The 27,275-nt window shown below is 38.8% G+C and overlaps 1 protein-coding gene across 1 annotated transcript; it reads right to left on the minus strand.

Moving 5' to 3' along the window:
- Positions 1-1,069: 1,069 nt before the first annotated feature.
- On the minus strand, positions 1,070-27,275 carry LOC150075246 (cholinesterase-like). Its single transcript, XM_090389240.1, has 3 exons — positions 26,904-27,275; positions 2,893-4,397; positions 1,070-1,556 (listed from the first exon to the last, which is right to left on the minus strand). The coding sequence occupies exons 2-3, from the start codon at positions 4,395-4,397 to the stop codon at positions 1,403-1,405; spliced, it is 1,659 nt and encodes a 552-aa protein (XP_090245366.1). The 5' UTR covers positions 26,904-27,275; the 3' UTR covers positions 1,070-1,402.

Genomic DNA, 27,275 nt, shown 5'->3' on the forward strand with positions numbered 1-27,275 from the left:
AATATGAGTGATAGAACAATTCTTTCCCTTTTTTGGTAGATGCTGAAAAGGTCAGGTTCTTTGCATCATTGGGTCTTTATGCAGGGTATCTGTAAATTATTTACTGGATTATGAAGCTTGATTAAAATTGTTGTAATAGCTATCTTAATATGGTTTGGTATTACATGCAGAGGAACTTGTATTTTGTAGGGGCAGAGGACCAAATAGTTGCTGCATAAAGAGGAATGGGACAGAGACATGGGAGGACTTGTTTCTTTACCAATTCAGCATTGTGTATCCCCGTTAGTTCCTGGCAAACCTCCCACATAGCAGAATAACCCATAAGGAGGTGAGCCTGGAAGGTCTGACTCTCGTCCCATATTAACCCCAGATCCATCTACCTTTTTAACCTTTTCTAAATGTTCCATCAGTCAGATGGTGCACTACCGCACTGGAGCTTGCATGTGCACGATTTTCTCAATAAAAAATTTTCTTACCAGCCGGGATGGTCCCATTCCATGGCATCTTCGTTCTCCAGATGTCACACCTATGTATTTCGTTGAATAGGGCTAAGTAGCGGATAAGGTGTATGCAAGAAAAAAAAAGGTTAAGTTCACAGTTAAAATACTAGATCGAATAGGCAGTGACTTTCATTTTCAAAGGGACCCTTAACATTCTGCATACTACCAAAGGTTCCAGGTTGGCTGAAGTGTGGTTGTGTAATGTTAATCTATCACATCGAGTGTCTAAGAGTGAAATTTCGAGAATGGGGGCAACCTCTAGTCTCTATAATTTCAGGTTGCTGTCAGAATGAAAGCCTCGTTCTTCGATTTCACCCTTTTTCAGTAAGGCCCTCAGTTTAGAACAGATTGATGTGAGAACGATTGAATAAGAAGATCGATTTCTTGTACTCAACTGTGATTTCATGGATCCTGCATTCAGTGTCAATCACACGTCTATTAATTTTTCAAATAGATTTTCATTTTGATTGATGGAACGGGTTACCTCTGCTGGGATTTGAAGCTAACAGCTTGAAGAAATTAAGATCAACTGGATAATTAGCTAAGGAATAATGACAAAGCCAATAAAGTGTTTACATCAACTGTTTATTTTATGTGAAGTGTTACACAGTGAGAACGTTCTGCGTCATTTGTGATTATAGAGTTTGGCTGGAGTTTGCCATATAAATAACATGATTACTATTTTGAAATGGTTCTGGAAGTGATGCCTATTGAGAGTTCAGAACATAACAAAATGGTGGAATGCAAATAGACAAGAGATGAATATCTTTTATCGCACTGTTCACAATAGTGGATGACTCAAACTGTGCGAGGTGCAAAACATTTCATTAACCATTCATTTGAAGGATGGCCAATATTCGTGATCCTTCCAAACAGCAATCGATTATCACACTTGAATGAGATCACTTCGATGGAACAAAATATTTCCTTAGAAAGCTGCACGCTTCCCGACGGGGACCAATTCCAATGGAGTTTCGCATCGTATTCAATTCTACGTACCTTGGATCGTCTTGACTGTATTTGGGCCACGATTCCTTTTCTCCAAGGATTGGTTTCCTGAAAAAGTAAAAATGAATATCAATGCAAAGTTAAGTACCCTTAACGCTAAAATATAAACAAATTAAATTTTTTCAGTTATGATATGAAACTGGAAAATTATTTTTATAAGTTAGACACTCAAATGGTTCAAAGCTGGGTCTAATAGTTCTTCACTGCAATGCCAAAACTCCACACTGTATACAGAAGATCTAGATTTGAAGGTAAGAATCTTTTTTTCACATAGTGGCGAAATTATTAGGTGATGAATCGGGTGTGGTAAATATTGGAGATAAATTTCAAGGTAAACCGTTATTGCACCAGAAGAATTAGTACGCGGTAGATTCAAGGAATCCAAAGATTGCTTAACAGTGGTAGTGGGTACAAATGCTGCAGCTTCATATAAAACTAAATTGCTTGATATTTGAAAAACTCCAAGAGCTTTCAAAGGAGTCTCTCCACTTATTTACAGCGCTAACGAGCATGGATAACTTTCCTTGACTGGTTTGAAAACTGTCTTGAAAGTACATTGCATGTCTGTGGACTTCCCAGTGAGAAAAAGATGTTAAATCTCGCTAAATGTTCAGCACACACAGTGCTAAGCTCCTTATCAAAGATACTGTATTTTCCACCAAACTGTACGAGTGATTCAGCCAATGGATCAAGGAATACTGATGTCAATCAAGTGTTCATAAGGATGAATTCTTGTAAAGAATTCAGAATGTAACAAAGGTGTTGGAATAACGAAATTTCAAACAGATTTTAATGTCAAGGATGCTAAAGACGCTTTGAAACATGGTTGGGCTCATCTGCTTACAGCAATCTTCTTTGATGAAGAGTAAATTTAATGGATTTAGGCTACTTAAAAGAGAAAAAAGTTGTTGCTGACTTAATGAATTATGCTACAGATTTCTCATGCCCTGACGCTCGGCTGTTGGATGAAGATGTAGTGGAAGAGTGCCTCCATATTGATGATTTTGCTCTAGTTACTCTTCAGCTAACAGATAGTGAATTCCTAATACATACGTATTAGGAACTCTTCCTCTAGCTGTTTGATTAATAAACTTGTTAGACAGGCGATGCCAGGGAGCTCACAAATCATGTCTCTTGTGGACTTGGCATTGTCGATCTTTTCCTTTGCAAAGCATTGATGACGATAGAGGCAGGGTATCCCTAAGCTCATCACTGGTTTCAAGGACACGGTAGAATATCCTGTCGTTCGATTCTCTAATTAAGTAGGGCAGCGTGAATCATGTCGATACCAAACAATCTTTGAAAGTTTCTGTAGAAACAAGTTAATAAGAATTCAGTTATCTTTGAATATTAAATTTGTTTTAATGAATGTTCCATAACTTACCCTGTCTGTGCAAAAGAAATCCATTTGCTCATCATATCCTGAGTGAGTATCCTCTCTGAAGTGGTGTAGGAATATGGGTACTTCTTAATAGGCAATCCGAATACGAATTGAACTTCTTCAAAATGTGTCACACCCATCCAGTCTGGCCAAGGTGTACAACTGGGACGATGGGTATAAAAATAATAATAGGCTTCTGGATTGCTTTTCGCAAAGAGTTCAGTGAAGTATACTATTGGACAAACTAATAATACATCATTTATTAAGTTTTGCACTGCTTTAAGAACTGCCGGTGAATCAGACTCATTGACATCTTGAACATAATAGTTTATTATTTCTTCAATCGGTAGAGTTGGAACAGCCACGAGGAGGTTGCGCAAGACTTCTACTCCTTGTGCTTTATTCAAAACTGGCGAGGTGTTATTAGGGAACAGCTTTGGCATTAAGTAATTGAGGAAAATTGTGCCTTCATCTTTGTTGTTTCCCAGAAACATTTCAACTGGTGGAAACGTCCCAGAAATTATAGCCTCTATAGGATTTTGAGGTAGATACTGATCACCGTACTCGGTAGTAAAGTATAGCATATTAGTTTCCAAGATCTTTGATTCCACCTTCACCAATTCGGCAGGATCTTTATTTTTTAAACACTCAATGACGGTCTTTGCGTTATTAAACATATCACTTTCTTCACTGCTGCATCCACACATCTTGGCAAAGATATCGCTTTTCGAAATGCTTGTTTTCTTATCGGTTGCAGTGAAACCCACATAAGGACTTCCACTCTGTAAAATGATTCTTCGAAACAATCCGTTGACGAGTGGTGAGAGAAGATGAAAGCCCGTTGAGACAGCACCTATACTTTCACCGAATATCGTTATCAGAGAAGGGTCTCCAGAAAAAGCCGCTGCGTTATCTACAATCCATTTAATGGCAAGGACTTGGTCATACATTGCCATGTTTCCAGGAGCGTCATCGCTGTCAGAACTCAAGAATCCGAACGACCCAAGTCTGTAGTTAATTGTGGCAATAATGACACTACCAAAAGCTGATATGATTCTTCCGTCATACAAATCCATAGAAGAAGAACCTGCATAAAACCCTCCACCATGTATCCAAATCATGACTGCCATTGTTTTGTTGCCATTGCATTGGATGTCAGGTTGTGGAACCCAAAGATTAAGATATAAACAGTCTTCGCTTGCCGGTCTCGTGTCTGTCCAAGGAAGAACCTTAAGATTCGTCTGAAAACAAGGTGGTCTTAGAGATTCAGCATTATATACGTCTTTCCAGGGCGTGACTGGTTCAGGATTCCTGAATCTTCGTGCACCTGTAGGAGGATTTGCATAAGGAATACCAAGAAAAGCTCGAACAGTCTTTCCAAGTACATCTAATTCTTTCCCTTTTACTGGACCTGTAGATGTTTGGACAATTGAAGGTTTGCAGTCTCTGCAGTATACTAAACTAATTATGGCCCAATAGGTGAAAACTAGAAACAGCAGTCGTATCATCTAAGGATGGAAAAAAAGTGGATTAATATTTGCTTCAGAAATTAATAATTATCAGGAGAAGAGTGAAAATATTTGGGTTGTAAGAATAATAATTTAATAATATTAATTATTACTAACGCGGATTTAGTTGTTGCATGGTTCTAAGCGGGGATAATTCTTGAAAAGCTCTTTGGAAATAAATTTGCTATAGCTTGTATATGGTGTTTTCTGAGGAATCAAAAAAACATGAAATGCATGTAATGTCCAGTCAGTCTTATTTATTTCTATACTTTGACAGTGTAACTTGGCTGGGTGTAACTTAAGGACCGTGGACTACCTTTCTAGGTCCACTGTAAATTACTAAAATCAGTCCAACAGATGTTGGGGGAAAGAGGTTTCGGTTTCTGATGCATAGAATTACTTTGGTCAAAGAACACCCTTATGTATGTTATACTAATTCCCTATATGTGGGAAGGGTATTTATTGGCTTAAAACAGAAGTCAGCGACTGCGAATAACTGCTGTTGTACCAACATTTGTACAGGGTCGAGAAGTGAATCGAGCCCCTGTTGCAGCTCCAAATTACGTGAAATATCACCATGATATTTTTCACTGGCATAGTCTTCATTTTTATTTAAATTATAGTTCTATGTTTGGTATTGTTTGTTGGGATCTGCCATTTGGCTGCAGATCCCTGGTGGAACCCCACTTTGTCCGCAAACACCACCAGGAGGTAATTGGGCTGTTCATTACTCTTCTCTGGCTTGTCTTTCTCAGCATGGTCGCCTGAGCTACCTGTACAAAAAAATGGAGCAACAAACTATCACGTGAAAGGAGAACCGGAAGGTGGGGAGGATAGATAGGATCCAAACGACCCTAACAGTTACTGGTAAACAGTAGCTGTTAGGACACCACGTGCTCTCTGCCATGCTGCATTTTTAGAAACGGGATCTCGCAAGGTGAAAATGTGCCATGTCATCAGCCACGCGTAGTGTACGAGTAGTTAGGGGAATATAGTGAAGATATCACCCATCTTAATTTGCCTCCAAATTCGCTTGATCGTAGTCAAATTGTATACCTCTGGGGATGTTTTGGACCGGGAAATGCGGCCTAGAGTCACGCAACCATCATCTACTCCGACACTGGAAAGCCTTGAGGCCAGCATGACTGCAAATCCCTGTGGACATCTAGTGGAGTTAATACCTAGGCGAATAGCGGCTGTTATCCGTGCGAACGGTGGTCTAACATGGTAGGTAATCATAATTCAGTGATCACTGAGTGCGAGGTTTCCCAGAGATACGAATGCAGGAAATCCTAATGGCGTCAAGGTTTTCTCTCAATGCTTTCGGTTTCCCCCGTTCCTTTCTGTTTTAAAAATGGTCATTGAAGAACAGAGTTACTGGTTTTGTTCCAGTTACCATTAATCGAAAATGGTAGAAACTGCCTGCATCGATACATTAGTAAACTCCATAACGATTCATCCGTTAAGCGAGCATACTTGAGCGTGCCTCTTGTGTCGGCCCCGGGTGCCAAGCGTTCCGTGGCCAAGCGATTTCAGTGCGTTCGTTAAAGCGATCCTCCTAAAGAGCTTTTGCCAGATATAGATTATTTTTCGTTCTAAATACCGTTTTCCTCATTTTCTATTAGAGTAGCTCTTTCGCACTACAAGTAGTAGGCAAAGGCCCAGAAAGGAAAGTCACCTTTCTGTTTCTTTTTCTTATTTCACTAACACAACTAACAGCCGCTTGGTCACCTCGTGGCACTGCTCCTGCCTCCCCGTGGCGGGGCCGGAAACCTGGAAGGAAAAGTTATCCTTCCGGGGCCAAAAGGAGCAATTATGGATACCGAAAATTTTCCACCTCTCAAGACTGTAAATCCTGCTTCTTTGGATTTGCAACAAACTGACTCTGACTATCAAACACGGAAGAGGATGAAAACAGATGTACCTCAAATGGAATATCCATCTTTCCTCATACTGCATTCCCTAACGAATCAGTCTTTGGGTACTTTGTCTCCTTTTTATATACAGAAATGTCTAGAAAGTGTAGCCGGATCACCAAAAATGGTAAGAAGACTGAAGTCTGGCGACCTATTAGTCGAAACCACCAATCGTAAACATTCTGAGTCCCTTCTGAAACTTACATCGTTTGGTGGAGTTCCTACTAAAGTATCTCCTCATGCTACCCTGAATAGCTCCAAAGGAGTAATTTCCGAATGGGATCTGTTGAACGTCAAAGAGGAGGAAATTGTTCAAGAACTCCAAGACCAGAAAGTTACTGAAGCAAGACGAATAATGGTGAAGAAAGATGGAGAATTTGTTCCTACTCGTAGCATCATTCTCACATTTTCTACACCAAACCTTCCTTCAGCAGTAAAAGCAGGATACTTAAACTGTCGCATCCGTCCTTATATACCCAATCCTATTCGATGCTACAAGTGTCAGAAGTTTGGACATTCCCAAACTGTCTGCCGAGGAGATTCAGTTTGCTCAAACTGCGGATCAAAAGAACATGTCCACACTGATTGTAATGCTGAATCATTACGGTGTCCAAACTGCAAAGGCAACCATTCAGCCTTTTCCAGATCCTGCGAGCAATGGAAGCTGGAGAAAAAAATCCAAAAATACAAAGTGGAGAACAAGGTCACATACCCTGAAGCCAGAAAGAACCTATTACAAAACATGCCTAAGCGTACATATGCTGAAGCATCCAAAAGACAACAAACAGTTTCAACGCAAACAGATATATCAGTCCCACCAAAAGTGTCAATTTCTGATTGGGCTCGATCATTGCTATCACCTGCATCACAGCCAACAAAACACCAAACAGTAGATAGGACAAACAATACCCCGATCTCGATACCATCCACTACTAAATTAGATCCAGTTACTGCAGATCAGAAGGAAAATTCAGTTCATGTTAGAAAGAAATTATCTGATAACACGGCTATGGATATTGCAGAAAACAATACTTGTAATGAACCTATCCTAGATCTTCATGCAGAAGACGACATAGACACACGTCCAGTCTTTCCAAAAAAGGACAAAATAAAAATTGACCGTCACAAGCAGAGTAACATTAAAAAACAGACAGATTCAACTTCTAATTCAAAACCAACACAATGAACAACATAATTCAATGGAATTGCAGAGGCTTTCGTAGCAACATAGACGATATATATGAACTAATTGATCGTTATCATCCTGTGAGCATATGCCTACAAGAAACAAATCTAACACCACAAGTGTCCGTGTCAGTTAAATATTACACTGTTTTTCGACAAGACAGGACAAACAGTGCTCATGGTGGAGTGGCCATACTCATAGACTCAAGGGTTCCTTGTAAACAAATTCCTCTTCAAACTGCCTTAGAAGCTGTTGCGGCTCGTGTAATGATTGGCATTTCTTTAACGATCGTCTCAATATATCTCCCTCCCAATCAGCAATGTACGATTCATGAACTAGAAAACCTTGTTTTGCAATTACCGTCACCAGTTTGCCTATTAGGAGACTTTAATGGACATCATACACTATGGGGATCCCCCGTCTCAGACAGACGCGGAGAACTCATTGAGACACTACTAGACAGACAGAATTTAACATTACTGAACACAGGTTTACCCACTTACATTCATTTTCCTACTGGAACACCATCTGCAATAGACCTCTCAATCTGCTCTCCGATCCTCTTCCCAAGTATCGAATGGACAACACTTGACAATCCTCTCAACAGTGATCACTATCCAGTAATATGCAGAATTCAAACCACGAACTCCAAAACAACTGATCCACAAATGAAATGGAAATTTTCTAAAGCAGACTGGACTAAATATAAAAATCATATCTCTTTTGATGATCACATCATTGAGTCTGCCTCTATCAATACTGTCACAAAACATATCACAATGCAGATACTATCAGCTTCAAAGGTTGCCATCCCACAGTCTCAATTAAGAAATCGTAGACATACCAACCACTGGTGGAACGATGACTGTAATAAGGTGAAAAGAGAAAAGAATGCAGCATGGAACTTATTCCGAAAATGCCCTACCACTGCCAACCTTATCAATTATAAGAAACTTAAAGCCAAAGCACGGTACATCAGGCGAAAGGCTAAAAAAGACTCTTGGATAAAATTTGCTTCATCAATCAATAAAGACACTGATGCCAGAATAATATGGAAAAAAATAAGGCAGCTAAATGGTAAATACCCTACATTACCTGCACCTATTTTTAATTGGAATGGGAAGGAGATCTCTAATCCCGAAGATATTGCAAATGCCTTAGGAACAGTGTTCTCTGAATTGTCCGCCTCCATCGCGTATCATCCATCATTCCAAAAAATTAAAGCCGATACTGAAAAATTCAAACTAAATTTCAAAACTACCCGCTGTTTACCCTATAATCAACCGCTCACTCTATCAGAATTGAAAGAATCTATAAATATGTCCCACAACAGTGCCCCTGGCCCTGATGGAATTTACTATGTAATGCTTAAAAACCTAGATCAGCAATCGTTATCCTCTCTACTGAAATTTTACAATCGGATATTTTATGAACACACATTTCCTAGCTCCTGGCAACATTCATATGTAATTGCTATCCCTAAACCAGGAAAAGATCATTCGATCCCTAACAACTACAGACCGATTTCTCTAACCAGCTGCTTAAGTAAAACTTTAGAAAAAATGGTGCACCGTCGATTGACGTGGTACCTTGAGTCTAGAAACATAATCAGCGACAATCAGTTTGGCTTTCGGAAGAAGAGATCATCCTTAGATCTCATGATAAAGGCTGAATCAAATATAAGAAACGCTTTTATCAGGAATCAACATCTTGTCATGGTGTGTCTCGATATAGAAAAAGCTTTCGACACCACATGGCGTTATGGAATCCTAAAGGATCTCCATTCTATGGATATGAAAGGGCATTTACCATATTTTATCCAAAACTTCCTTTGCCACAGGACATTCCAAGTTCGATACCGGCAGGCTCTGTCTCACACGTACAGACAAGAAGAAGGTGTCCCTCAAGGCTCTGTCCTCAGTGCCACTCTATTTGCTATACGAATTAACAATATCACAAACAGCATTCCAAACACTGTTGACTCATATATTTATGCTGATGATCTTACCTTGTCCTGCCATTCTCAGACTATAAATTATATTGAGAGGCAATTACAAATATCAATAAATAATATTGAACTATGGATGACACAAAATGGATATCGACTATCAAAACACAAATCTATGGCCACGCACTTCTGCAACAAGCGGAAAATGCATCCAGAACCCGAGTTACACTTGGCCAATCATCCTCTTCCAATCGTTAACAGTATTCGTCTCCTAGGGCTAATTTTTGATAAAAATCTAAATTTTCAGGAGCATGTTAAACACCTACGAACCACCTGCCTTAAGAAAATTAACATACTTCGGGTCGTCTCCAGTACATCTTGGGGTGCAGACCGGTACACCCTGCTCCACATGTATAGGTCTCTAATTAGATCTCGCCTAGATTATGGAGCGCCTGTGTATGACTCTGCTAGAGAGAGTACTTTGGCTCGTCTTGCTCCAATCCAACACGCTGCCCTTAGGATTGCCCTGGGTGCATACAGAACATCACCTGTTCAAAGTCTGTATGTTGAGGCTCACGAACCTCCACTCAGTATCAGGAGAAAGATGTTACTGTTAAACTACTCGGCTAAAATTAAAAGCATCCCCACTCATCCTATTTGGCCACTACTGTATGATCCGCAGTGGAGAACACACTATGGAAACAAACCCAGAACAATCCGACCTGCCGGTATCAGATTACAGAACCTATTAGAATGCTGGAATATTTCCTTTCATAATATCATCAGAGATTTAAAAGACCCGGATCCCCCATGGATTACCTTAAATGTTTCATATGATGATTACTTTGAAAAATGGGGAAAAGGTGTTCTAGCAGATGTTAACATCAGACAATTGCATCTTGTCCATGAAGAAAATTATTCCCACTTTTCTAAGATCTACACTGACGGTTCAAAGTCTGGCAATAAAGTGGGTGCAGCTGCTATCTTCCCTAATACAACTGTTTCTATTCCACTTCCAGCTGAATGCAGCAGCTACACTGCTGAACTCTATGCAATTAAACTTGCCCTGGAAAATATTTCCCTCCTGTCAACGAATAAAAGTATAGTGTACACTGATTCCAAGAGTGCTCTCTTAGCTCTCACAGACACCTCTCCTTGCAATCCTTTGGTAAAGCTAATAAGACAAGAACTGATACATCTCCATGAGCAACATTGCACTGTTGTCTTCTCCTGGATCCCAGGTCACAGCGGTATTCCTGGAAATGAGTGCGCTGATGATGCCGCAAAGCATCCCTCCAACGTAGCCTTATCAAATGATCTTGTTCCCTATCCTGATTATAAACATAAAATACAAGAAATATGTATGGAACAATGGACTCTTTTGTGGAAAAAGCAAACACATAATAAACTGTTTCAATTGAAACCCGAACCACAACTATGGACCTCTAGCCTCCGTAAAATCAGAAAGGAAGAAGTACTTCTAGCCAGAACCCGAATTGGCCACACTCACCTTACTCATCTGTTTCTGCTCACAGGAAATGATCCCCCTCAGTGCACGCACTGTTTGCAGCCGTTATCAGTGAAGCACATTCTGATTGAATGTAGCTTGTTTGACACTGCCCGACAGACTACTTTCAGCTCCATCTCAAACCCCTTGTCTCTCAACAGCATCATAGGTAATGACGCAAAACTCTCAGACTTTTTCACCTACTTGAAAAAAATTAAAATGTATGACCAACTCTAATTGCTCCCAGAGCAGTTATCACACGTACACTTAATTGCTTTGATAGGCGCAATATGGCCTATGTAGCCCTTGCGCCAGAAATCCCATAACAACAACAACAACAACAGCCTCTTGTGTCTTCTATTGATATCGCCTATCTTTGTCATGATGCACCTTTAATGATCCCTCAGTGACACTGCACTCCATCGTATCTCTCCTAACAAACGGGAATTGGCCACACGCTCTTTCTTTTTCTGGTAAGGGAGTGTATATAAAGTGTCTTATGAATAGCTGCACCTGGAACGTCATTGCAACCCCACCGTGTTTCGCTGTGGTGATGTAGGATAAGCCTGCAGGTAGAAAAACAGAACTAAACATGAAAGAAACCATTTCAGGTTAAATTAGGGATTCAAATTGAAGGAAATTTTGTTTAGAGTTAGATTTTCTTTAAGACTGGGGGAATAATTTAACAAGTTTAAGGTAAAAGCTTGAAGATCTGAAAAAATTTGGTCACTGTGAATGAATTTAAGAAAGTTAAGTATAGATATTGATTGATAAATGCAAAACAGGCTTATAATTCAGCCAATACTGTTGTCTTTTAACAAAGACAGAGCATGAGAAATTCTGAAAGGAAGTAGAAGAAATAGTAGTAGTAGTAGTAGTGGCACTTGATGCAAGAAAGCAGTGTAGGAGCTTATGCAGCATCAGCCAAAAAAAAAAAAAAATCACACCATACCCTCCAATTGCCTGTCCAGTTCCTCCTTAAATTTATTTAACCTATCAACTTCCACAACGACAGATGGAAGTTTGTTCCAGCAATTAACCACCCGCTGGCTAAAGGCAAATTTCCGCACATCTATTCTACATCTGTCCTTTCTTAATTTGAATTTATGCCCGCTTAGGTTCGTAATCTGAACAAGTGGGAGGATCCCATCAGAATTCAGCGTGCTCAACCCATTCAAGGCCTTATAGACCTCAATCAGATCACCACGCAGGTGCCTAGTCTCCAGCCACTGCAATTTGCAGAACTTAAGCCTCTCTTGGTAAGAGGATCCCTTCATTCCCCTCACCAATCGTGTTGCTCTTCTCTGTACACGCTCAAGCAAATCTACATCCTTCCTAAAATGAGGCCTCCAGACCTGTACGCAGTACTCAAGGCGTGGCCTGACCATTGCCTTATACAGAGGGACAATCACCTCCTTTTCCCTGCTAGCAAAATTCCTATATATCATTGACAAAACCCCATGACCTGCCCTAGCAGCCTGTCTACATTGCTCAGAAAACTTCATATCTGACTGCACAATTACTCCCAGGTCTTTTTCATTTTCTACCACCTTAAGTGTAGTACCACACAGTTGGTACGTTTCTCTGGGGTTACTTCTACCCATATGCAGTACTTTGCATTTGTCAAGGTTAAACTTCAGTTGCCACTTCTTAGCCCATCTGCCCAAATTATCTAGATCCTGTTGCAGTAGCACACTGCCATTAATGTCATTAACAACCCTGCCAACCTTCGTGTCATCTGCAAACTTCGACATTAAGCCTGATATACCTTCATCAATATCATTGATAAATATACAAAACAACAGTGGCCCCAACACCGAACCCTGTGGGACTCCACTAATAACATTAGTCCACGAAGAGCAGCACCCATTGATTACCACCCTCTGTCTTCTCCCACTTAACCATCCTTTTATCCATTGTAGCAACTTACCCTTAATACCATTCTGCTCCAATTTGTACAGTAGTCTTCCATGCGCAACAGTGTCAAAAGCTTTCCTGAAATCCAAGTATATGATATCAAAATTATTTTTTGCATCTAGTTCCTTTGTGACCACATCATAATAACCAATCAAATTTGTCAGACAAGACTTTCCCTTAACAAACCCATGCTGTGTCTGAATTATTGCTGCAGTCTTGTCTAGATGATCCTGCAATGCATCTTTAACCAGTGACTCCATTATTTTACCCGGAACAGAAGTTAAACTAACTGGTCTGTAATTATTCGTGTCACCCTTCGAACCTCCTTTGTGAATTGGGGATACATTTGCACATCTCCAGTCCGTGGGAACCTCCCCTGAATCCAAGGATGCTCTCATAATTATGGCTAAGGGTTTGCTTAGCCGCAGGCGCCTCCGTAGCCAGGTGAGAAGGAGCAGCAGTGCATAGCACACGCTTCTTGATTAGACCGGGGTTCGAGCCCGTCGCCACCAAATGTGGAGGATGCGGAAAGGTCAGGGAATGACCACCGCATATCCCGGAGCAATATGGCCTTAGTTGCTAATGCTCCTAAAAACCAAACAACAAACAACAAGCTTAGTTGCTTTGCCGCCTCCAAAGAGAAATGAAGGCTGATTCCTCACTGGGAGTAACAGGACCAGTATCAGACAGTAATTGTGACCAAAACTCCTTGTAAATAGGGCTAAAGAAAAGGACGTGGGTAGAATCCTCGACAGAACCCCAAAGACAAAGATTGGAATGGGCTGGAATCTAATTCTGGTCTTTTCTACCTAGTGTGGGGAGGACGGTGATAATACCATCTGCTGTGCTACACATGAGTGACAGATATCAACGTTTCTACATGAGAGGGCTAGATAAAGCCGGTGGCAGAGTTTGTTTATTACGCAACAAGATGGAGGGAAAACAAAATAGGACTTTACACAAAATATCTCCACCCAACATGCAATAGGAAGCCACCTACAATGAATATTCAAAACGTGCTTCGTACTTTCACTGTGTTCTAAATAAAAACCTGATAATGCAATGACTGCTGATGTTTTCAAGATGTTAGTGCCGTAATGTTGTTCAGAATCTCAACATCAAAGTTTCCTGGTGGAAATTCAAGCTTTGATTTTTGCGTGACTTTCCAGGATATCCAGTGTTTACAGTTCTGGTGCTGAAGATACAAGTTTCATCGCAAACAACAAATGACGTCAATAGGCGGAAAAATCACTGAACCGAAAGACCTTATCTGAAGATCGCTTGAATACACTCACAAAAACATGCCCTTAAAACTCCAATATGACGTCAGATATTCCTTATCAGTGTGTTCTTAGTTTTGATTATATCAGCAAAGTACTTTTTTGTGATGAATTTGTTGACATATTATCATAATGGTTTTTAGATTTATGATAGTCGGACTTGAACTTAAACCTTGTGAAAGGAGAAACCTTGTTAATATTTCATATTTGGGTAATCCGAGAGAAACTCGCCAACCGTATGTATTATGCCCGTATATTGCATGTGCTATCTGGTCGATTTTTCCTGGTTGAGTTAGACAGAATAATTAAACTACCATATTAAAAAGGTTCATAAAAGAATTGGAACCTAGACCTTTTCTACCTCGTGTGGAGAGGATGATAACTATAACCACTGTGCTACCGTAATGACCTTAAAACAAGTCCTCGCAGTGGTTATAATCACAATCCCTTCCAACGCGACCGAGTTGCATGTGTTTTTTTCTTGGAAATTGGGTTTTTTATCCAGCAAACGTGCAGAGAGGGATCATCGAATATACCCAGCAATGACGCTTCATAAGAAGTTCATACATATTAAATTCGGAGAACGAAGAGTTGTCTCGCCCTAGTACTTTAATCTGATTGAGTTGTGTCCTACTGGTGGTGAATCATTTTCAATCTTTTTTATTAGTAATATTGTTCTAAAAGATGTCGTAGATAACCTATGAATTAACAGTACTTTGGGACTACGTTTCCAGTCATAGATATCGTCTGAGAAGCCTCGATGGAATCGCTAGTTGCAGATTAAGTTGCTCGTGGGAAGAATTTCTACGGTTCCTCTTTGTGGGACTTTGGATTGATCACTACGCAATCGCCGAGTGAAGCTCAAAGATCTTGCACAAACAGACAAATGTAAAATTAGACAATTCTAGCAGCTTTCTTAAACAGGCTAGTTTTAATTTAAAAGAATTACTGCTAATAACACTGACAGGTGATGATTTTTTAAACTAGAAGTTCTCAAAAATCAAAAGGTTGCCCAATTGTAAGAAAGGGGTTTTTTTGGTAACATCTTACTCCATATTTTACTGGAAACTGTGCTCGAATTGGCCTGATTTGGACAAATAAAAACTGATGTTTAATGTTTGCATGCGTCAGATAAAAAGTTGACAAATTATATTTAATTTTAATTCAATATAAATATCTTTCATTGCCGAATATTAGCATTCTGTTTGTTAATATTTTCCTTTAGGATTACTGACTCAACTAAGAGTTTGTTGAAAGGGAAGAGAGTGTATAAGAGATTTTGATGATGTAGCACGTGTGATTTTCATTGCGTCACGAAAGAGACGCTGACTGTGTGCGTAGGATGGAAGGAGAAACCTTCGCTGCTACAAAACTTACAATGGTATGCAACAAAGTGGGTAGAAAACTTGGAGTTATTCCAATAATCGTGGCCTTTAACTGAAGGAAAAGTCAGTGAATTACAATCTGACGTCAAAAGACAGTGCAGCGATTTTAACATTTTGTATGAGTGTTTGTTCTTAATGGATCTGCAGGATAGAGCTAAGTATTATGCAGTAGCGCACCAATCTACTGGTAACGGGTTTTCCGGGCAGCGAGCAAGTAATTGCCACTTTCCTGCCAGTTTGTGAATGGAGGGAATCTGGTGTTATTATGGGGAACACTGTTGTTACCAAGCTTCTTTAGACGCTAAATATAATTTAGCCACGTGTAAGGCATATCTAAAAGTTTCATAACATTATACTTAACGTTCATCTGAACTTTATTTTAACCCACTGAATGATTAAAGACCTCAAACGATGCCAATGAGATGCATCCAAAGCTGGAACTCTAAAGTGTACAATAATAGCAGACATATCACAATGTTTGGGAGGTTAAATCCTTAGGTGGATTACGGGATGGCTACACAGCAGGAGGTAAAATATTGCAGCTCTTCAGAGAGGACTACAATTAGAAGTCTGGTCCCTTAGGGATCGGCGTTTGAACTATTTTTCTCTGGTTTTCTTAAATGACGCCGATCAAGGAATACAGGGTATGATATCAATTTCTGGATGATGTGAAAACTGGGAGAATGTTGAATGACCCGCATCAAGCAGCACTGTCCAGGAATGGTCAGATAATTGGAAACTTGTTTGACTACTACAAAATACCAGACAATATTTCATGCTTCAGAAACAAACCAAAAACTTCTACACTGGGTGCTGTTGAGTTAAAAATGGCACCTAAATAAGGTATTTAGGTGCCATGATACAGGCAAACTTATCTCTTTGCAGTGCAGACAAGTAACAGGGGAAATCTAGTGTCTTCATGTTCTGTCGAACAGTTGCTTGGGGAAACAGAAAAGTGAATTCCACTGCATGTAATAATTCAGACTGCCCTTGGAAGACTGTGACGGAGACCATGCCAGAGAAAAAACATCCAGTATCTTGAAATGGTTCAAAGACGGGTAACGCGCATGGTGAGATTGGCTAAAGGGAAATATGAGGCGAGACTTCAAATGCGCTTGCTAAATTTTTGGTAGCTAGGTACCTTAGAGGGGATCTATAAGGCCCTGAAAGTGGGCAATAAAACAAATGAAGGTGAATATTTCATAGCATTAAATGACATTTTGAATACTATTAAATATTTGCCTTCAGGGAATAAATTCAAACTAAAGGAGAACGAATTGATTGGAATATAGAAAATTCCCTTCAGCGAGAGAGTATTTTTATATATTGTGGTGTTTGAGTTGAGCTGTACTTCCTAATATTTTTTTATTTATCAACGTTCTCTGTTTATTATCGTTATTCAACCATTTTTCTTACATAATGTATTATCAGTGTTAACCCTGGCCTGGTAGACGTGAAGGGCAATATTTCAAATGTATCGATTTGTATTATTATTGCAATACAGATTTCTAGTTGCCTCTATGGGTGGTTTAGGGGCACGAGACCTATCCAACTGAGGCCGTTCTCAATTGGATGGACTGTGTTATTGAATATGAGCTGTCTATTCTCTCGAAAGATTCGGGCAACGGAGGCAAGAGTAAAACCCGAAGTGTGATATTTAGAAGGAATTCGAACCTAAATATCAATATAGATACAGTGAGCCAAGGTGAAACAGTACATAGTCAAACAGAATATTGGACAATGTAAATCAGTAAGGATAATCTTTGCTGAACTGTAATCCGAATGAAAATTTAAAGTTTCTGCAGTAATATTGCTTGCTTTGGGTCCAATTGAATAAAGATTTCTATTGTGTATTAGTAAACGATGCATTCTCATTTCTGCGATTATTGTTAATCCAACTAAATTGCTTTGCATTCAATAGATGAATGGGAGTGTAGTTGGGGGATGAACAAGCAAACTTGAAACTGAGAAGTTGTGGCGTAAAGTACCACGATTGCTCTATATCCATGCGTGGGTTCATTCACCTTTATCGATATACGACACCGTATTCCAGAAATCCATACTTCATTTGGTGTCGTCACATCTTTGGAAATAGTGACACCCAGGAAGAAAAAAGTTAATCAAGCAACACAAACATAACCTTAGATAACTCTTAGAAATAATAATTGCTACTTTTATTGAGTTAGTTCAGAGAGCAATCTCTGATAAGGGGCAAGAGGTGAGTGGTGTCATTTTTCTACAGATGGACTAATTTATTTCTGTGTGGGCATTATGATGTAATAGGATACTGTAACAGCATTCTCCAATTTCAGAGTTAAAAATAGCTCTTACCCGTCCTGGTTGCTAAGATACGGTATGTGGATTAAATATAAACGATGCGAAAAGATCGGCATGAACGGGACGATGACCAATTTACTACAATACGATCCAAGCCAGGATGACGAGAAGTGATATGACCAGTTTACTAGTGGAAACTGGACTATCATCTGATTGAACCAAATGCAAGAAAACTTTGCGAATTGTCAACGACATTTGAACCTTGTAATTCGCCATTCAGTAAGAACGCATCGACTACACAACCGTGTTTTCTTCATATACAAAGTATAAACCATCTTAATTAAACAAAAAAGCTATGAATCTTTTGAAAATTATCCTGGATATGCAACAAAGACACCTGATATCAATTACATTCAACTCCAAAGTCAGTATACTGCTGAGTCTTGGTGTCTCCTTTCATTTCCTGATACTTTACTTCATCTTCTAAGGTACACTTTGATAAGAAAGTTTCTTATCGAATTGTACAGCAAATTGCATTTATAATAAATCTACCGGCGCTCTTCATTATTCAATCGCTCAACTGCTAAGAGGCGAATTTAAAATGAATCTGCATGAGCGTGACCATTAAAAGCATTCTTGACTCCTAATTTTGACCTGCTTGTTCTACTCAAAGAGTTAGAATAAAGTTAAGAAGGGTACATGACTTCTGTGGTAGTTTAGTGGGATTGCAATTTCACTCGGTTGAAGAGGCCCTAAACGAGTCCAGTGTTTTCATCTTTGTGCCTATGATATGTTTTCTTAAGTGAATCCACTTTAACTACACAATAAACGTCAGTTGTCACTGTGGATCAGATTTCAGTTCTTTTCATTGCATCACAAATCGTCTCAGAAGGCTGCTATAAGTTTTCTGCAGATTGTATTACATCTAAAATGATTTGTATTCTGCTTTTCAAACATCAAGTGGGTATTGGTCGCAGGTGACCGAAGTACGGAATTATTAATTCATCCGGCGTAGACTTTCGAAGTTGTTTTGACTCTTTCTCTCTGTATAATTGAGGCCCCTAGTGCAAAGCGGTTTCTACTGATTTCCTTGTGTTTCTCTAGGGAGAGTGCTAGCTTTTACTCCACCTCTACTCTGCTCACAACGTTACTGCTCTCTTCTGAGCGCTTGGCCACTGGTTGTCACCACAACTGCCTCTCTCCCATAGCTAAAAGGAGCAACCACGGATTGTGATGCATATCAACCAACAGGCTCTCAACGTATTGACACCTGCAGAATGGAACATGACCTCAGTCTTATGAAAAGAATGAGAAGGGATTCGAATAAATCAGAACCACTAGCCTTTCTGATAATGCATTCCTTATCGACTCAGGCGGTAAGCGAACTCTCCTTTTGTCATACAGAAAGGTCTCGAAAATGCGTCAAGTACGCCAAAAATGGGTAAAACGGCTCCAGTCAAGAGATCCATTAACTGAAGACACGCAAGCAAGGTATTCTGAACTATTATTACAATTGTCCCAATCAAAGTCACACCACGTAGCACACTGAACTCAAAAGGAGTGCTAAGTGAGTGAGATTTATTGAATGTAACGGAAGTCATGGAATTGCAGGAACAAGAAGTAACATAAACAAGTCGAATTATGATCCGGAAGGACGATTAACTAGTTTCCACCACGAAATATCATTGACTTTCAGTACACCTAATTTGCCAACCTCAGTTAAGGTTGGCTATCTGCACTGCAAAGTCTATTCATGCATTCCAAATCCCTTAAGATACTTCAAATGGCAACAACTTCGTCATTCTCAAACAACATGCAGATGTGATAATTTTTGACCCATAATTAGGCCCATACTGTATCCTATTTGTTTGTTAAAAAAATCGCTCACAAGAGTGTACAGCAAAGTCTCCAGAATGTCCAAATTACAAGACTGTTCATCCAGCTTATTCGAAATCAAGTCACCTGTGGAAAATGGAAAAAAAAAAGATACAAAAAGTATAAGATCTAAAATGAAGTACCATATCAAGAAAGCAAGTCAAGGTAATTATGCCACATCCATTGCAGAATGGGCACGATCTCTACTATCGAGACATCAACCTACTAACAAACCTATTTCAGTTGAAATAAACAATACCCCAATCTCAGTTCCACCTAAATTTACACCAAGTGAAAGTACCAAGGAAAAAACAAAGGCAACACGCCACTGAATTGCCACAATTCAATCCAATCAGCATGGACACTGGAGATGTAAAATGCACAAGATGAAACAGTACTTTAATGTTCGTGCAGAAGATGACAGAGACCGGATGTTTACCCATTGGAACCGATGATGTAGAAGAAAGTACAGATTATGATGCCCTTTTCTAGAAAAATAAAACCAAATATGACCGCCAAGAGTAAACTGCTCACAAGAAACAGGCTCACCTTCCCTATTCAAAACCGAAGAAAGCAGCACATACAATGGAATTTCAGAGGCTTATGCACAAATACTGATGATATCGACGATTTGATCTCACGATATAATCCTTTTGCCTGCAAGAGACCAACTTAACTCCACGATTAACTTATTCAATTAAAAATTTTACAGCTTACAGAAAATTCAAATTCAAGCTCCGCAATTGGAGGCGTTGCAATTTTAATAGATTGTAAAATACCTAGAAACATTCCGCTTCAGACACGCTTAAAATCTGTTGCATTATGAGCAGCGGGACAAATACTAACTGTAGTCTCAATGTACCTTCACCTTCCACCTAATGATATCTCACGTTGAAAGAACTAAGATTTTATAAAAGAGATACCACCACCTTTGTCTTGGTGACTGCAATGCACATCATCCACTTTGGTATGGGTATCTGCCTATATGGGCAATAGAGGACACCTGGTAGAAAAGCTACTAGACCAGCTGAATATAACATTATTGAACAATGGCCATAACACTTATACTCACCTTCCCACGGGGTAGGTGACAGCAATTAACTTATCTATTTATCCCCCAATTGTTCTCCATTACAGATAGACAGTTTAACGATCTGCTTAGTGATCATTTCCCAATTATATGCAGAATTCAAACACTACAGACGCCATGCCTTGATCATATGCCTTGATCTTGGGCAATATGGAAATTCTCTAAAGCAGATTGGGAAGAGTCTTCAGCCTCCATCTTTGACATCCAATTGATAAGACTAGGATGCATTGATGTAGATTCGCATGAACCAACGCTTCTCCTTAGAAGCTTGCTGTTCTTCAATTATGCAGCCAAAATTCAAAGTTTTCCAGCCCATCCCGTTCGACCGTTGCTTTTCAACCCTGAATGATCGGTGTTCTATAACAGGAAACAGACTGAAAATAGATCCACTGGTATTCGATTAAAAGATCTGAACTTTAAAATTCAAGAGACCGATGAATACCGAACCATCTACGAAATAAAAATCATTCAATGAAGTTTTGATGGATCCCAGGGCATTCTGGAAGGACAGCATAGCCAATAAGAGAGCTGACCAGGCAGCCGAACAGTACAACACCAGCAAATTACCAAGTACCACATAATAAAGATCTTTCTTTGGTCCAATTGTAATACTCGAAACTTTAAGCTAAACAAACGGATACTGCATCCACCCTTCACGCACAGATGAATACTTGCCCATCAATTTGTGAGCAAAGTTTTCTCAAGAAATAAAAAATAAGTACTTTATTACAGATGTAGTGTTATTTTCAGTACTGTAAGTTCTAATTTCCGATGGAATTATTTATTTGTCGCTAATGCAGAGCACAAGGGGTTAAAGTTCCAAATTCCGAAGCAAACAATATGTACAAGCTATTTCAAAAACAAACAACATACTGCATAAACGAAAGCTTGGTTTGTTTTTCAGAAACTTGAAACTTGAATAGTTCCGAATTTTGTCAAAGAATCTCAAATTACACACTGGTAGGAATTGCTTCGATATCAACAGAAACAAAAGCCTGTATCTGGTTGCAAAGTTCATCTTTCAAACAATTCAACAGTTTTTCAGAGTAGAAGTTCTCACTTGTACAGGGAGATTCATAATCAAGTTATCACTGGAATATATAAATTCACAAGCTGATTAATGAGACTAACTCCTGAGGAATAAATAGCAAGACATTATTCGACCGTTAACCTGAAGTTGATGAACAATACTTCGAGTTCCAGCAACATGGGACTGGCATGAGCGACTACGTACACCAATCTCACATAAATGAATCTCCAGAATTATATCTTTGGTATGCTTTCAAGAACGTATTCTTCTTAGGGTTTTATAAACGCCAAAGTGAATGCGTGTCTATACGCGCATTCCAGCACATTCTGGTGGAGAAACTAGAAATTCTGCCCTCCTCCAGATTGTCAAACAGCCCCCACATGATTTTTAACAACCTGAGTCCTCAGGCTTCACTCCAGTGGCAAACCTAAAGTTATGGTACGCAGTTTGGCCGTTGACATCATGTCAGAGTTTTAATTCTGTACGTTAAAAGACCAGCCTTTATGTGAGAATAATCACACGATTTTGACTATGCACTCTTAACCATCTGACTGAACCTTATACACTCAATCAGATTTTATGACAGAAACATCTTTTCTGAAACTTTCCACAGCTTGAGTTAAACTCACAATCAAACTAATTTAAATATGAAACTTAAGACTTCTTTTTGTGCAAAACCCTGCTTGAATTTAGACTAAGGAATACCTGTTGACATTTCTCGCGGCCATTTGGTGGAGCTGTATGTTGTAAGCCGCGCTTTAAACACCTCGCTCAACTGGGAGGAAGTTACAAACATGGGGGGAGGGAAGTAATTTCAGACTTCGTCTGCAATTCTGATCCTTATCTTACTTCCACAACCGCGGGAGCGCGTGTTGATAATCAGTTGAAGCAAAAGATAAAAGTCGCACACGTGTAAAAATGCAGCATAAGACAAATATGAATTCAAAGGTCGAACAGTGACTCCTCAATAGAGTAAGCCGATCCTTGTTATCACTATAATGTTGCTGAATGATTAGGGAACACTTAACACCCACTGTTTGTAATTAATAATTATGTCAGAGTTAAACTCTCGGTTATGTGTCTTAGAGTTCTTATAAAAATACGTAAAGTGATTATGAACTGCAGTGAAAGCAATTTAAAGTTGTGTAATCATTCCAGGAATAGTCTATTTACATCCTATATCCTTTTATTTTCGTGGCATTAAATCTGTTGATGTAAAACTTAAATAGTTTCCTTTTTAAAGTTTAATAAACTGTTAATATGACGATTAAATTGTTATAAACTCCAGATATGTTCAAAAAGATTATGGCAACCTCTCAAAGTTCGTGTTTCTTTTATGATTACAGGTTTCCAGCTTTATAATTAAAAAAAAAGCAGTTAATAACAGACATGAAAGAAATCTGTGGTTATTTTTGTGACGTAAAAAAAGCTAGATACAAGCAACCTTCTATAAAACTGAAGAATTTGTAGTATTGAAAAATGACCTTGATGGGGACTGGTTTCTATGAGGAAATTAAAATGAACTCCCTTCTTGTACAATAAGTTTATTCTTGAGAATAATGCATCAGAAACACACGTGGACGCACGCACACATACTTGGGGGGGGGGAAATAGATTTAAAACAAAATAATTTATGAATAATAATTCAAAATGGTCTCCAAGAGACTACATACTTGTTATACCTCTGTTTAATCGTTGAAATCATTCTTGAAATTCCTCCAAAGTTATCTTTTCCTGATGATCAGTTCTAATCTTTTGAATGAAATCAAATCTTCCCTTTCATCTTCACTTTGGAAAGAGATTGAAGTCAGCCACAGCCAAATATAATAAATGGGTGGGTTCATCTCAATCGCTTTTTTCGAGAGAAATATTCGAACATTTAACGCAGAATGCGCAGATGCATTGTGGATACTAAATTTTATAGATGTGGTCTTTGAATTCCTTAAAAGATCGTACTTAGAAGGGAGGGAATAATTGTTACAAAGACTTCAAGTCAGACTGGACTTTCATGAAAACAACAACTGGCTTTTGCTGTACCAGTTAGCGTTATTCGTTCGAAGATTTATTTCGCAAAAAGGGTTACTGAAACCAACTCTCCCATTCGTCAGATTTGGGTGCAGCTGACTTCAATCTCTTTCGAAAATGAAAGTGAGAGGGAAGCCATTTTTTACCCCTCGAAACGAATTGGACTGAACATCTCGAGAAGATAACTTGAGACGAATTTCAAGAGTCTCATGTACGTAGAATACGAACAAGAACTCCCTTTATCCGTAATAAATTATCGAATGAAAATAAATTGCATAAAAGGCCATGTTATGGCCCTTGTGCCTAGCAAAGTCGTTATGATTGATGCTCTTTTACACTGTATGGAAAAGGCATGGATTCGAGTTCAAAAAAGCCTAGAAGAGTTATCCATGTCTCAATGGGGCAAACATTTGTCCTTTTTTAACAGGCTGAATTACTCTGTCTGAGGATGAACGAATTTTTCCCCCCATCGTCAGGAAAACTGCAAATGTAAGTCTCTAATAAAATTAACTGTGGAATTTTTAATCGATGTAGTCTCCCACACACAGTTTGCCAAGTCTGGGAATTTTCCAAGATGACCTTAAATTGTAGACAGTCGTACTGCAGTTAGCTGTAGGCCCATGTGTGGTCTGTCATTAAAAATACGTTAATGCGGAAACTGCCCTTCCAATGCTACAAAAAAGTGTCAACATAGTAATTAGAAAAGCAGTACCATAGCAGCCAAGTGCAGGTTTTTCCCTCTCAATAATTATATTACGAGAATTTGGTTCCCATTATTTCAGGCCTGTTTATTTCTCAAAACTGAGTTAGTCATGTCAGGACTTTTGTCTCTTAAAAACACTCATTCTTGAATGAAACCTGCAAAAATATCAGAAATATATTAGGGTATCTCCACACTGTTTTCTGGAGATGAGGAAGGATATCTGCCAGTAAAAACTCTGGTTCCATTTCGTCAGGAGCAAAATCGTGGAAAGAATGCTTTGAAGTTTTTAGATACAACGGCAACTAACACCAGGCAAGTTTCTTTTTATCAAATTTCGTCCAGAGATTTCCTGGAAGAAATCTAATTTCCTACTCCAGAGACAACCTAATTCAGATAGTCTCTGGAGTGGAAAACTATAAATGGTTTCTCCCAGATGTGGGGAACACAATTGCTATAAAACATAGAGTTAAACCTTCATAATTAAAGTTATTTTAAGAATGCCTTGAAACTTGTTTATTAATCTTAAAATATTTGCGCAAAATTTGTAGCACAAAGCTGTAAACTTGACTCTTTTAATATTTTTCCTTGTTGAAACGAGTAAATAGAATTTAAGTCCATTCCAAACCACGTCAAGGCACGCCATTGATAATTTTGTGTCCAATAATATTAGGTCACATCCATGACCTGCGATTATTACTTGGTCGTAGACGTGACCGTGATCTACATTGTAAAATATCGCAGCTATTGGGAGAATAAGATCGTATAATCGAGAATACATATTCACATTCTGTTAGTCTGTTACTTTTATGGGATGAAATGTTATAATTTCATCCCTTTCGCAGTCGCAAGTGGATATAATCACTGTTCACCCCATACTGAGTGGAAAATGCTCCAGCTTCAAATCCCGTCAATGACAGGATTTTATGGACTTTTTCAACGTGGTTGGAGTTAACTGATCTCAGGCGAGGGTTGCATGTTTTTTCTTTATACGTATTTAAGTATTACATATCATTAATAATGATATTTATTCTTATAAACCTTTTAATCCTTGGTTGGCATGCGCTGATCAACTCAATGCTTCTAATAGACTGAACTTCCAGACATTTACCGATGTAAAATGGCACAGTCTGTCAGGGGCTTCAAAGCAACTAAGCCTATGAGGCAACATATAGCCCAAGTTGCCTTGAGCAGATCAATTCGATATGTTTCACTCCAAGCGAGAAGCCTGGCCTCATGGATTGAGACGGATTAAAAAGACATTAAATATAATTCAACTTTTGAAAAGTCACCTTTTGCGTCTCCTTTATTTATATCGAACGACGCATGCCCTTAACGTATATCAGCTAGAAATATATTTTGAATTGGAAACAAAGTAAATTTCAAAGATTTTGCAAATTATCATGAATTTAACAGCAATGAAATACTCTAAGGAGTTGTACAACGATAGTCTGGGGGTCCCTAAAAGATGGCGCCGAAGTGTCCTTAGACCAAGAGTAAATTTATTGTTCTGGATCTTCACCTCTATGGGGTCCTTGGTCAAACTGGGCCATTGTACATCGGGAAATGTCTCAAGTGCACTCAAGTCTAACATTGAGTTGATCAACACAGGCAAACAGAGGGTTAAAAGGTTTATAAGAATAAATATCATCATAATTTATTATTAATAATAAATGTAATAATTAAATAAACGTATATATGTAAACTCCTGAATGTTCAAGCCTCGTTCTAATTTAACTGCTAGCTAAGTAAATTATCACAAGTCCTAATCACAAAGTTATATTGTAGATAAGGAACTTCGATATTCTTTAAGTAAATTAAAACTTATTAAAATAAATCCTGCAGCTTATTTGTGATGCATCTAAATACCTCGTTTAAATAACACTTAACTAGACAGTGACGTCAACAAAGCACGTGATGTCCATAATTCGTTTAGCCAGCAGCCATTGTTTTATTCATAAACAGTAATACGATACTACTTTACTAGTTTATAAGAGTTATAATGGGTAACTGTAGCAGCAATAGTAGTACCGGGTACTAATTAATGCTGTTTGCTAAACCATGAAAGAAAAGCCATTAATAATTCGGTGGGAAACCATTTCCTAAAAGTTTTACAAAAGCAATTAAAATCTCATTAGAATTACATTAAAGTTGTGTATCCAATCCATCTTTGTTGTTTTATTTCAAAGAAAGGCTCGATTTGAGTCTGCCCTAAAAAAAAGACCATTTAACGAGTTTAGGAACATTTTTTTTTTGAACAATTTTATTAATTGCTGATGGAAGTATTGCATACAACAACATTGTAATCAACTAACGATACAATTCTCGTTAAAAATTAATTCAGAATAAAATTGTCATCACAAATCTTACCTTTGTTATTAAATAACACCTTCGGACTTCTATCTGAAAAAAAAAGAGAAGAGGGGAAGCGTACAAATGCTTCAACTGTCACCACCTTACAATGCGATCAGCTGACTGAAGGGTCGACGCGTGCTGAAATTCGCCGCTAATCGCTAGTGAGCAGCTTCTCTGCTGTGACGTGGAGTTGATAGCAAATCGGTGAAGATTCTCTCAAAGATGGAGAGACAGTGAGAGAGAGTGCTCGCGTTTTCGGTCTTCTATACGTCGCATAGATCGTAGGATGGAGGTGTTACCAAGAAGTGAACGGACTTTATGTGGGGGACTTATCTTTTTGGAGTAGTACGTCAGCAAATAGGAGCTCGGCGACAGTTGTGCGCAATT

This window comes from Mastigoproctus giganteus, chromosome 14 (genome assembly GCF_048544385.1).
Source record: "Mastigoproctus giganteus isolate SK-2022 chromosome 14, ASM4854438v1, whole genome shotgun sequence".
Classification (NCBI taxonomy): domain Eukaryota; kingdom Metazoa; phylum Arthropoda; class Arachnida; order Uropygi; family Thelyphonidae; genus Mastigoproctus; species Mastigoproctus giganteus.